Consider the following 12,158-nt stretch of genomic DNA (forward strand, 5'->3'; position numbering starts at 1 on the left):
AAGTAAGAAAAAGCTTTTCCTAGCATTTTCCTAACACCACCCTTGGTGACACAAGATTTTATGTATCTATTTGAAAAAATAAACTGCGTTGAAAGCCACAAACAGAAAAATTTCTTAAGTTCTACTAGTTACTAAAACTTAGCTTCTTAGATGGGTCAAAGCTAACTATGACAGCTCATTATCCTGAAATAATTCCAGATACTGAACAAAAAATGTCAACCTGCCTCAGCTACATCCCATTTTACCCACTGGTCTTGTTTCTACAGAGGGGTGTGTGTGTTTTCCAGATACCAGCTATCCGGTGGCATACCGTTATAGGACCATCAGGCTATGGCAAGGTACAGGGCCATGACCCATGTGCAGCACCACCACAGCTTAGCCCAGCCAGCGTTTTCCTTGCTCCCTGTCACTCATGCTGTACATACGCACACTGAGATTCTGTAATGTCTCAGCTCTGCACTCCTTATGCTTCTTATTCTGTATGTCAAATATCACACGTCAAAGAGTCAAAAAGAGTGGAAAACAGCAGGAAAAAAATGTGTCTCACTTGAAAAAATACTTACTGCTATAGCAAAAACACAGTATGCTATCTATTAGTGGCCAGGGCTGTTAAGCTACAGTCCAATCACTGCCTTAAAAATCACAGAATTATGGGGCTTATTACCCTGTTGTTCCTGAGAAGACATCAGAAAAAACACCTGAAAGTACACAACAGCAACATCTGTAAACATCTCAAATTTCAAGCACTGCACTTAAAAACATTTGGGTGCTGCACAGGGCTCCACTGCCTGTCTCCTGTCTCTGAGATGAAAACTTAATGGTGCATTTTGCAGATGGCAGCTCATGCTTCCAGTGCTCAGCCTGGCACGCAGGCTGCAGCATATTAAGTCCCTTCCCGTAGCAATGTGCACATCACATTATTCACACATTATTCTAGTGATCTCCTGGCTGGTACCATACCTGATAACAGCAAATCATCGGATTGAGGAGAGTACTTGCTGCTTTTTGGGTAATTTGTATCAATGCATCTTCTTCCAGAATTTGATGACTAGTAATAGTGACCACCTGTTCCTTTGCAAAGATGGTGTTTACATCTCAAATTCTAACCTTCACACCTTCTTCAACAACAGTATAAATGAAGACAACGTTACCTCATAGTACAGCAATTGGCTGAAAAATCTACTTCTTATTTTACACAGAGAATCAGAGACACGTTTTAAAATGTAGGAAAAGAGGGCTTTACATGATGAAAAAAAATAGAAGTTGCCTCTGTGATATGCCCACAACACAAACACATCAACTTCTGTATTCTAAGGGCTTCATTTTCTGGCTCCAGGTAAGGTGCTGAACACCTGGCTGCTCTGCAAGTAAAAGGAGATTGGGGAAATTCTTGTAGAGAATATGGTCATTCAGAAAAGGAGAGGTTGATGAATGCTGTTTGGAGGGCACAAGAGGATGAAGAGTAGTCCACCCAGTACTCCTTGACAGAGATTATTGAAGGACCACTTACCCAATAAATCACAAAAAGTATAGACTTTTAAAGACAAGAATTAAATGCCACAGTTAATGATGAGGGTGTTACATGTAATCTTTCACTCTGAAAAACGAGAGAGAAACCCTACTACCTCTTAGCAAGCAAGAGCACAACTTCCTTTTCTCCTCACTGATTTTAGGCAACAGCCACATGACAGAGTAGACAGTCCTGTTTCCTCACATATATTTTAAGAACAGGCCTCCTCTGATGTGATACCAGTTTTGATTCTTTTTTTCAAGACGAAAGAATGTTTGTGCCAAATATTGCAAGACATGACAGTTTCTTTACAAAGAGCCATCTTATGTTTGAAAAAATTTGAGGCATGCAGCCTGAGCATTCTCATACAAACGCATCTCAAGGCAATGACTACATCAGTGTGCTGTCTTTTAGGCTTGTTCATTTTCACAAGATTGGCTGCTCTCAACTCCCCAAGTTCTGCTACCCTTCAGCTTTCAAAAAGGCATGGCAAGGATTTGCAGATCACGTAAGATTTTTCTATCATCACTTCCAATCCCAGATGACAAGAATTCTTCAAAATGACAGTAAAGATCCCCCAAGCATATTATAAGGAACTCTGAAAATATCCAATGCTCTGCAGCCTTCAAATATTTACTGTTTAGATACCTCTTACACAGAAAGTATGTTTCACAGTAGTGTCAGCTTAATTCTGTCCGTACATCTTCTCAAGTTATTTAGTAAAGCCTAGAGCCATGGAAACCTCATCTAGACCAGACAGAACATTTGGAAATAACAGTTTGGAATAAATAATCTTACACTGGAAAATCTATCCTAACAATTAAAATTCTTATTCAACACAATTTTCTGTTAACAGCATCTCTCCCTATTGAATGACCACGGTGTGACCACCACTTTCAAGGTGAGTTCAGCTGGTCAGATCAAGAATGAATTTTGCCCAGCCAGCACATCCCTCAAAAATGGTTTTTCAATCCCTTCAACAACTACACCCCTCTAGCAATTGATTGTCAGTGTTAGGGTGGACTTCTCTTACTACTAACTTCAGTCAAGTTCACTTTCACAAAAAAAATATATAAATCTCTCTAAATCAATTCAAAAAGCCATTACAGATATTACATTAATAGCTTGAACAAACTACATTGCTGTACAGCATACCATTAGCAGCTAATGCACGTGTTCCTCTCAAAGCAAATTTATTCTTCATCTTTAGAAAAACTGCTAGCTTGCTTTGAGGTTCAACAACCAAAGCAAACAAGAGCCAAAAAACATGCACACGCAAGGTGGCTAAAGGCAACCTATCTCAAGAGATAGCTTTTGTTATTTCTGGTTTGGACTGTGGTTTTTCCGTGGTTAAGCATAGAAAACCTCTCTTACGGACAGAAATAAAAGTTACCACGACTGGGATGGAAACCTTTTCACAGAAAATGTTCTGGTATATGGAGGGAAGAACCTGCTCCATGGCTCCAGGAACCCAAACAGACTCCCTTCTTTTCCCTGCAGCATGCAGCTATCCGCACAGTGATCAAATCAAATGATCAAATTTGATCACTGACCAAATACCGTATCAGCTATGAGCATGAAAAGGATGCCTTATCTCCCACAAACCACACACCGGTGTATCTGTGAGGGCCATACAGTTCTCTCTTTGAAGGAGACAGATCTGTGGTTGGACACACACAATTCCCCTCATCTCCTAAAGCTAGATAACCTTAGCTCCCCAGCTAAACCTGGCTCACAAGCTTGCAAACAGGTAATTCCCATTACAGTGCAGCCTGACACAGCATTAAATGAATGCCAGACTGGGACTGCAACAGCGTTTCTCATTTCGTAGTATATTTCATGACTAATAAAAAGCGATTTTTTAAAATATCCTGAAAACAATGTTTTAAGGAAACAGTGCTTCCAGTAAATAAAAGTTGTTTTTTTTTTTTAATGTAAGTAAATTTTAGATTTATTCTTGTTTCCTATATTTTGTTTCTTCATATATAAAAATACATGCAAAATGAAAAAAACCGTGCTGACATTTCTGATGATTCTGAAGATTTCTTCCTTATATGCATCTTGACAGTGAGATGTTCTGCTTCCATGGCCAGATTTAGCAACAGATTTGCTTTCAAGAGAAGGGACAGAGAAGGAAAAGAATCCTCTACTAGAGCTCTGTAATACAAGTGACTGTGTTTTCCGAGGCCTGAAGATACAAACGTCTGTTGGAGAACCAAAATCAGCACAGGTCTGGCAAAATCATCAATCAGCAATAAAGGATCCTTCTTTCTGTGGAAAACCCACACAATCTCAGCTCAATCTCCCTGCCAGAGGTAAGAGGCACAGTGCTGCTAACAAAGCTCTGGGGCAGTGGGAATGCCCTGAGCTCAGGCTCAAGGCTCAGCTCAAAGGTGCCCCAAGATTTATGCACAGCACTTTCTGCAGCTTTGACCATGATGCAGAGGAGGGTCATACAAGATGTTCTGTGCTAGAAACAGCAAATTAACAGGATCCTGGTAATTCCTTGTGTCACCAAAGCAGCCAGAAAGTTTGATAAAAAAAAAAAAAAAGAATTAAAAAATAAATAAAAATGGAACAGAAAATGGTCACTGAAACCAAACAGCTTGCTCCTCTGCCAAGCCAAAAAAAAAGCCAAAACACGTGGGCAAGTTTCACTATGAAAAGTAATTGTAACTCTGCAGACTGCATTACCTGTTGCCACCCAGCAGGAAAACATTCATCATCATCAAAGGATTTCCTATCCTTCACTCTCAAACTATTTCTAAAGCTACATAGCTATTGCTGACTCTATAGCTCAAAAACTGTATGTGGAGACGTTAACAAATTGCCAAATTCTACGTGGAGGAGGCAGGAGAGGGATATAGGCCTCTGTTCAAAGCTACCTTAGGCTACTACATCCAACAGAATTTTACTGGGTTGCATTACAGTTGCAGAGACTGTAGTGGACTGTAACAGCCCTTGTAACTGTAGTGTAATAGGGTGGCTTTAAAGGTCATTACCAGTGGTTCAGAAAACTGGGCTAGAAAGCCAGCACCTTTAGCGAAAGCAATTAAAAAAAACTTTTGGTTCATGAAATTATTCCATAATATTTCATAAATTTATCAACTCCTTCAGGTTGGAAGGGATATCAAGAGGAATTAGTCGAACCCTGTGCTGAAATTGCAGGTCAGCTATGGGGTCAGGCCAGGTTGCTCAGGGCTTTATCCACTTGGGTCTTGAACACCTCCAAGCACCGTCTGCACAACTCCCCTGGGCAACCTATTCCAATGCCTCCTTATCCTCATATTCAATTATTTTCCTCTCTACCATGTACCCAGACAGAACTTTTCCTTTTTCAATTTATGACCACTGTCTTATGTTCCTCTGCCACACACGTAAATAAAAAGCCTGGCTTTGTGTCCTTGACAATCTGCCTGGAGGCACTGGGTGTTGCTGTTAGGTCCCCCTGAAGCTGCCTCTTCTTGCTGACCAAGTCGAGCTCCCTCAGCCTCTCCTGACAGGGAAGTGCTCCAGCCTCTGACCATCTGATAGACTTGCCCTATTTATTAATCTTTTTCTTGTACCACGGGGCCCAAATCCAGTTATAGCATTCCACCCACATGTGGTCAAATGAGTGCCAAGGGCAATAATCAATCCCTTCCCCTCCATCCAATCCCGATCATATAGCTCACAATCCTGTTGTAACCCTCTGCTACCAGGGCATGCTGCCTGCACTTTGAGCCTACCACCCACAAGGACACTCAGGTGTTTGTACACAGCTGCTCCTCAGGCAGTCAGTCTCAGCCTGTATCAGTGGAGGGAGTTGCTCTGTCCCTGGTGCAGCACTTCTGTACATGTCCTTGTTGAATTTCACGAGATTCTTGTCAGTCCATTTCTTCCAGTTGACCACGTCTGCCTGAGAGCAGCCCCGCCATTAAGCCTGCTGACTGCACCTCCTAGTTGGTACTACAAACAAAAATCCATGCCTTCCAAATGACTGCACCATACAATTCATAGGATTTGGCTCTGCAGTTATACCTTTAACTTACAAAATATTGTCTCATTACAAAATCATACCTGATACAGACAATTAACGTGGCAAACAGCATTCTAAAAATCTCAGACAAAGGCAAATATTTCACTAGATTTGCCACATGGTTTTGTGATAACTGTTATTCTTTGATTATTTAACCAGAATAACTGATACAAAGGTCCCTGTGCCACACACACTAACAAGTGAACTGGTTTTTGCATTTTGCATGAAGTTACTACCTTTTCCTCTTAAGAACTGCAATAAGACTACCAGTTAAAGGCCACTGAAGATCAGAAGTCCGTATCATATTTCAAACAATGCCCCAGAAACAAAAATCTAGGTGTTAGTTCCAGGCTGGGCTCACCAATCTTTTTATTCACTTAGTAGTGAAAACACAGTTGTGACTACTGTACTATGCACTTCTACTGAAACAGGAACACATCCAGTACCTTAAAGGCTTTGTTTTTCTCTTCCTTTTGCTGTTTCTCTACTTCAACGTGGCGTGCCAGACGATCCAGTGTTGATGCAACTCGTTCTTTCTGATAGTCAATGTGATCTTTACGCCTAGCATTTCTCTACGATTAAAAAGTTAAAACTTTTATTTGGTAATTATTACGTTAGTAACAGACCTTAATACAGTAAAAAGCAATGCCCAAGCAATCAGGATGTAATTCAGTACAAATAGTCTGATCTTAAGTTCCACAATCATCACAAGGGAGTGAGACAATGCATGTACAGAAGATCTGCCTTCCCTTACGACCCAGGTTTATTGCACACAGGTCAAGAGACAGCCACTGCTGACAAAATCAACTGCAGTAGCTCGCTCTCAGTCACTGTCCCTCTCAAAACTCCCACAGAGTGGACAAAAGAAGCTTGGGGGATACGTGAATTGACCAGCTTGCTTCTGACTCAAATCCTTAGGACAGCTTACAAAGAATGAAGTTAGGACCAGGCTGAGAGCAGAGCAAGATCCTACAGCCTAAGCACTCCTCCTAAAAAGTCCTCGTGGAAGGAAAAGGCCTCAGATTAGGCAGATACATTCACGGGCTTCAGCATGAAAATTGACTTCTAAAGTCGCTTTTAAAGAGACATTTTCCTTCCCTTTTAGTCATTACAGTTGTCAGAAACACTGAAAGACAAGTAAAAGCTCTAAGTTCATTACGAGAAGGCAGAAAATGTTTCTGGAAAAAATGAATTGTTAGCCTATTTTTCCTAATTACTCAACATTAGGTAAAAAAAAAAAAAAAAAAAAAAGACTTAAATACTAGCTTGTTTATTAATTACTTGTTAAAGTACCTCTAACAAGTTTTCCATGGAGAGTAGCGGACGGGAAAAATACAAGAGACTAATTTATTTATTTATTTTTTCTTCTAACTGAGAAGTCCCAAGATACATTCCAACATACTTACATGATCGTAAGAACTGCTGTTAGGTTCTTCATCTTCACTACTGACCAGATCAATGCATTCAAGTACAGGTCTCAAGGGTCCTTCCTGAAAAAGTGTTAAAAACACACACATACAAAAGCATTACATTGTGTTCCTCAAAGGTAAAATCTTGCACGCATTAGAGAACATTGGTAGCAGTACGAATATTTTAAGGGTAATTTCACCAAGGTTCCAAGAGAGTGTATTAACGAAATTCCTGAAGGACAACTTAACAGACTTATGCACAAAATTGATAAAATATGCACATATAGGAGATATTTGCAAATAATTCAAGTATCAACTTAACATATAAACATCAACTACCAAAAATAAAGTGAATGATCATGGCCTGCTTAAGAGCCTTACACTCTTCACCTTCTCAATCAACTTAAAATCTGTATTTTAAATTAGAAACGTTCAACTTGTGCCATTACTTCAATGGTACTAGGGTATCAGACTATCACCAAGAAAGGAATAGTTTTAGATTTTACTAAACACAACTAAATGGTGGTAGTTTTTTCACAGAATCACTTTTTTTTGGTTTTGTTTTTTTAAAAAGACACAAATTAAACTCCAACTGCAAAGTAAATTAAACTCCTGAAGGACTTCAGATATTATGAAAGTGAGAAATAGCTTCACACACATTTATAACCTGAAGTCTATGCCTTTCTAAGGATGTTGTCCTTGAATGTTTCTTGATATAGGCATCTTGAGAAACTTCACACCAATTGTATGCGACCTCAATGACCTGCTAGTCTAGATATTATCAACACCTGATGATTTACATGCCATCAAATCCCTCCGTTTTTACATTCTGTCTGGTGCTATTGGGTAGATAGCAGAACATCATGACAAACATAAAAAAGCAAACAAAAAAGAAATCATACTTTTATGCTTTAACTAATGAGACTCTAATAAGCAAAAACTATCTTTGATTTTGTTTATTGACTTTGGGGTTAGATAATAGCTTTCAGAATCTAGCACGATTGGGATTGAGATGTAATAAATTTGGATGGGAAGCTGTTTACAGCATGTGGAGATTTTTAGTTAACTTTGCCTCTCTTCTGTGCATAATTGTCACAAAAATGAGGCCAACGTAATTACCAGGGAAGCTATCTTTTTTCTTTTAGTTTTGTACAGGCAATTCCATCTACGGCATGTAGTATTACCCCTTTGTCTGTCAATGCTGCTGGCAGATGCCACACAACCATTAATAACTCCACAGGTGTTCCTTATTGTTGGAAGCTAAACTTCCCAGGTGGATGAAGGACTCCAGGCCGTCAACAATTCACTGATTTCTTGAGGAGGCGCAGTACTGTACCCACTACCTCTGCCATATCTTTGGCAGTGTCCTGGACATTTTACAAATCAACCAAGGAGGGCAGGCTATGAGGATATACTGCCTCATGAGAAGTAGCAGAGAACTGCAGCAGCATGTAATTCTCTCCACTGTGTTTACTCCATCTCATTCTTTCCATTCTTCCACCTTTCAAGGCCGTAAAGCTGCTGAGCTGGGCAGGCATAAACAGCCCTCACTGTCTCTCACTGGGAAGGAGCAGGGATGAGACACTGGATGAAGGACAAAATTTATATGAATTCAGCTGCAGGACTCACATTACCCCTGAAGAGTGCTTAAATTCTAACAATTAAATAAGGAGAATATGGTTTTCTAAACTAAATCTGAAGAATCCACAATGGATTAGCTTTTGTAGAAAACAACAGTCTCTGTAAATCTCTAAGAAATGAAATCCTCAGAAGAAACAACAGGTGCTTGCACGTCACAGCTCAAAGATGCCATCAGAGCATCCAACCGTCTCATCACTTCAGCAGGGGGGTTTGAGATGTTCAAGTCTGGTTCGGACAGGTGTGGCTCCCTCAAATGAAAAGATTTTTCTTACTTCTCTGTATTCGATTCCCTTGGTTCAGCTCAGCAAGCAACTACTCCAAAGTTTGGAAACTGACAACTGAAAAGCAGAATAATGACCTGCTTTCAAGCCTAATGATCACAACAGTAAATTCAATTAATTATAAGAAGTATTTCACTTGTGTAGTGTTGTTTGCATGCACAAAACATTATTTTCCTTCTGCATTTAATACTTTTTACTAAACATTTTTTATGCATTTGTTAGTTTGCATTCCAACTTGAATACAAATGCAATATGGCAAATTTTTAAAATTACTTCTCAAAGATATACATCCTTATTTCCCTCCCTCCCCTTTTTTGTGGAAAAGGGAAAAATAAGAAAAAATAAATCTATCTGGCTGTATACACTCTTGAATAATAATGCAAATCTCAAATGCAGCACTTAGGCTAGTTTGTGCTGCAGTAGTCTAAAGGTTAAGCCACCAACCAAGATTAAAAACAAATACTGAGAAGAACTATAATCCTGGATCAGATCGACAATTCATCTGGGCTACAGCAGATACCTTGAGAAAGTGGAAAAAACAGGGAAAACAGTGAAATTCTATCCCGAGCATATCTACCTGGCAACTGCTGAGGTCAACACATGAGGACCCTTGACTGAAAGCTGTCATCAAACATCAGAGCCTGGGTTATCATCATTATCAGCTGTCATCAAATGTCAGAGCCTCTCAGAAGAGACTCCAACACTTCTCTGAGGGAACCAATAGGGATGAGCAGCCCAGGCTCATCCCTACAGCCGTGTTCCTTTGTTTCCCCATCTGGTTAAACTAAATAGTAGCACAGTGCAAAGACAGTGCCAACCCCGAGGACTCCAGCACTGCAAGAGATTTATGGGCTCCTTAAAACCTCTGTAGCGATTCAAAGAATTCCAATTGTTTTTGATCTATCAATTTTTCTAGTATCGCTGGTTCCTAGCAGTTCCTGCTCACTTCCCTCAGTACGTTTCATGTCACACATTCCCAACTCTTTTGCTTCCTAAGACACTTTTCTGTGTCTATACCACTTGAATTATGACTAATAATAACTGTGAATTAAGTTCAAGCAGTAACTGGAAATGTGTAGGTCGCCCCCAAGTGTTTTAGGCAAGATAGTGTCATGCAGTTATACCACACCCCTTCTCTAGATCTCCACAAAAAAAAAAAATAAATTAGTTTTCCTAAATCATGGAATCAGACAGGTTGAGGTTGGCAGGGACTGTGTCTGGGCATCTTCCTATAGATCTATGAAATGAAAATAAGTAAACAAAATGCATCATGTACACAAACACACACACAACAATCTTTCAAGAAAAAATGAACATGTTGAGATACTCAGCGGGCTTCTCCAACCCAATTTATGCAGTACCACTTGGTACACTGGGTCCCTGAGACACGCAGTAGCTGAAAGATCAGGTAGCATTCATACACAACATTTATGAAGCCACTACACATCTAGCCATACACATTATTATATGGAAACACTGATCTGAAAGCTATAAAAATAAATTAGAAATCCTTCTGAAAGGTGCACGTTTACTACAGGGACATGTGGTAGTGATCCAAAACGGGGATGCAGCCAGTGTCAGACACCTTTCCCCTTGTGTTCATCAGTGACCACAGCAACCTCCTCACCCCAGGACACCAACCCTGCACAAACAAGGCTAAGCAGCCTTCCTCCCAGACAGGCCAGCCTGTCTCAAACCAGTCATCACAGGACCACAAAGCATCTGCGCTTAACACGTGCAAAAACAAGAAAAAAAAGGTAGCAGAACCGCTGATTTTATACGTTTCTTTTCTTTCAGTTGGTGTTCTCAGTTCTACAGCAGCCCTTCAATCATTGCACGCCCAAAGCTATGTTAACTTCCTCATTCTTCGCCCAGCGTTTTAAGAAAGTGAGGCTTATACAATCATGCTACACATGAACGCTTGCCCGTTTATTTAAAGAACTCTGAACTCATTAGTCAATTCTGGTAAAATTCAACCAAAAGATCAAGAAGTCTCAGAGACGGTCAAGTACTTATAGGTTTAGCAAAAACATGTGTATGCCCCTTATACCTCAGCACCTAAATACCTGTGCAGAAAGGTGTACAATGAACTTAGACTTCATCAAACACCATGAAAAACAGGAAGAAATCTACTGCCACTTACTTTTTAGCATTAAAAACAAGAGAAATCCATAGGAAGCCACCCATTTTCAGTCCCAGCATCAATAAATGGCTTATCTCTTATTTGTGTGACTTCTGCTTTAGGATAAATCATCTTTCTGTTCTTCCACATGTGCCTGCCATCCAGCACCAATTGACTGATGCTGGATTGAGGCTAGAGCACTGCCAGCATGAAAAACACCCTCTTTTCCTTGGGTATTTGACAGATATAAGTATCTTAAGGTTAGGTGTGTGTAAGGTGAACGGGTAACTGGTGCTGTAGTGTAGGTACAGGACACTGCTTCACGATTTGAGAAGACTGCTTAAGGCCTCTTACCTCGTTACCTTTGATGAGGCTGCTCATTAAGCACCCCGCCACACGACCAGCAGTGCCTGACCTTGCCGTGTACCCCCCGGCCCCCTCACACCCCACACCCACCCGCTGGGCTGCTCGGCTCTAGGTTCGCCCTGTAGGACCGACTGGCATCACCCAGCACCTTCCCAACGAAGGGGCCAAAAGCACCTTTGATATAAGCTTGTTATCTGTTTAATACAAACTTGTTATCTTAAAGCTGACACCGACGACTTCAGATGTCACAATTTTTGCTGATTTTGGTTACATTTGAAGGGCACGCATTAAGTTTTCTGCCCCAAGCCCCCGTTTGCAGGCGCGGGGTCCTACTTACTCCAACAAACTCAATCTCGTCCTCGCTTTCGGAAGCCGACGACCTCCTCTCGGAACCGGCGGCCGAGCCGTAGGGCTCCATCACCTAGGGAGACACAAACCCCAAATCCCCTCACCACCGCGGATTTCAATTTGCCAGGCCCCCCCCCCACCCCAATCCCCAAACCGCGGCCTAACCCAGGCAGCGCCCCGCTGCCGGCGTCCCCAGGGGGAGAAGCACCCGTGGGGGCTCGGCACCGCCCCGGGGGGCTCGGCATGGCCCTGGGGGGCTCGGTACCACCCCGCTCGCCCCAAAACCCACCCTGGGGCTGCTGCCCGCTGCAGCGCCGCTTCCTCTTCCCCCGGGGGCGGCGGGGAAGGGGGAGAGGCGTGGCGGCAGCGCGGCTTGCCGGGACTTGTAGTCGCCGCCCGGCTTCACCCCCGTCCCTTTCCCCTTCTCCTTCTCCATCCCCTCCCCGCTACGGTGCACGGAGCC

General features: G+C 41.7%; 1 protein-coding gene across 4 annotated transcripts in view; it reads right to left on the minus strand.

Moving 5' to 3' along the window:
• The window catches only part of ZNF451 (zinc finger protein 451), a 38,869-nt gene that overhangs the window by 26,464 nt on the left and 247 nt on the right, over positions 1-12,158 (minus strand). For 2 of the 4 annotated variants that reach the window (XM_038176966.2, XM_072036325.1), the window contains exons 2-4: positions 11,685-11,768; positions 6,935-7,018; positions 5,975-6,100 (exon numbers count right to left, since the gene is read on the minus strand). In XM_038176966.2, coding sequence (XP_038032894.2) covers positions 5,975-6,100; positions 6,935-7,018; positions 11,685-11,765 — 291 coding nt within the window. In that variant the 5' untranslated portion in view covers positions 11,766-11,768. Of the gene's footprint in view, positions 1-5,974; positions 6,101-6,934; positions 7,019-11,684; positions 11,769-11,860; position 12,158 lie in introns of those variants that run through there. The other 2 variants (XM_027455070.3, XM_038176965.2) reach the window with 2 other exon arrangements.

Source organism: Anas platyrhynchos, chromosome 3 (assembly GCF_047663525.1).
Source record: "Anas platyrhynchos isolate ZD024472 breed Pekin duck chromosome 3, IASCAAS_PekinDuck_T2T, whole genome shotgun sequence".
NCBI classification, from domain to species: domain Eukaryota; kingdom Metazoa; phylum Chordata; class Aves; order Anseriformes; family Anatidae; genus Anas; species Anas platyrhynchos.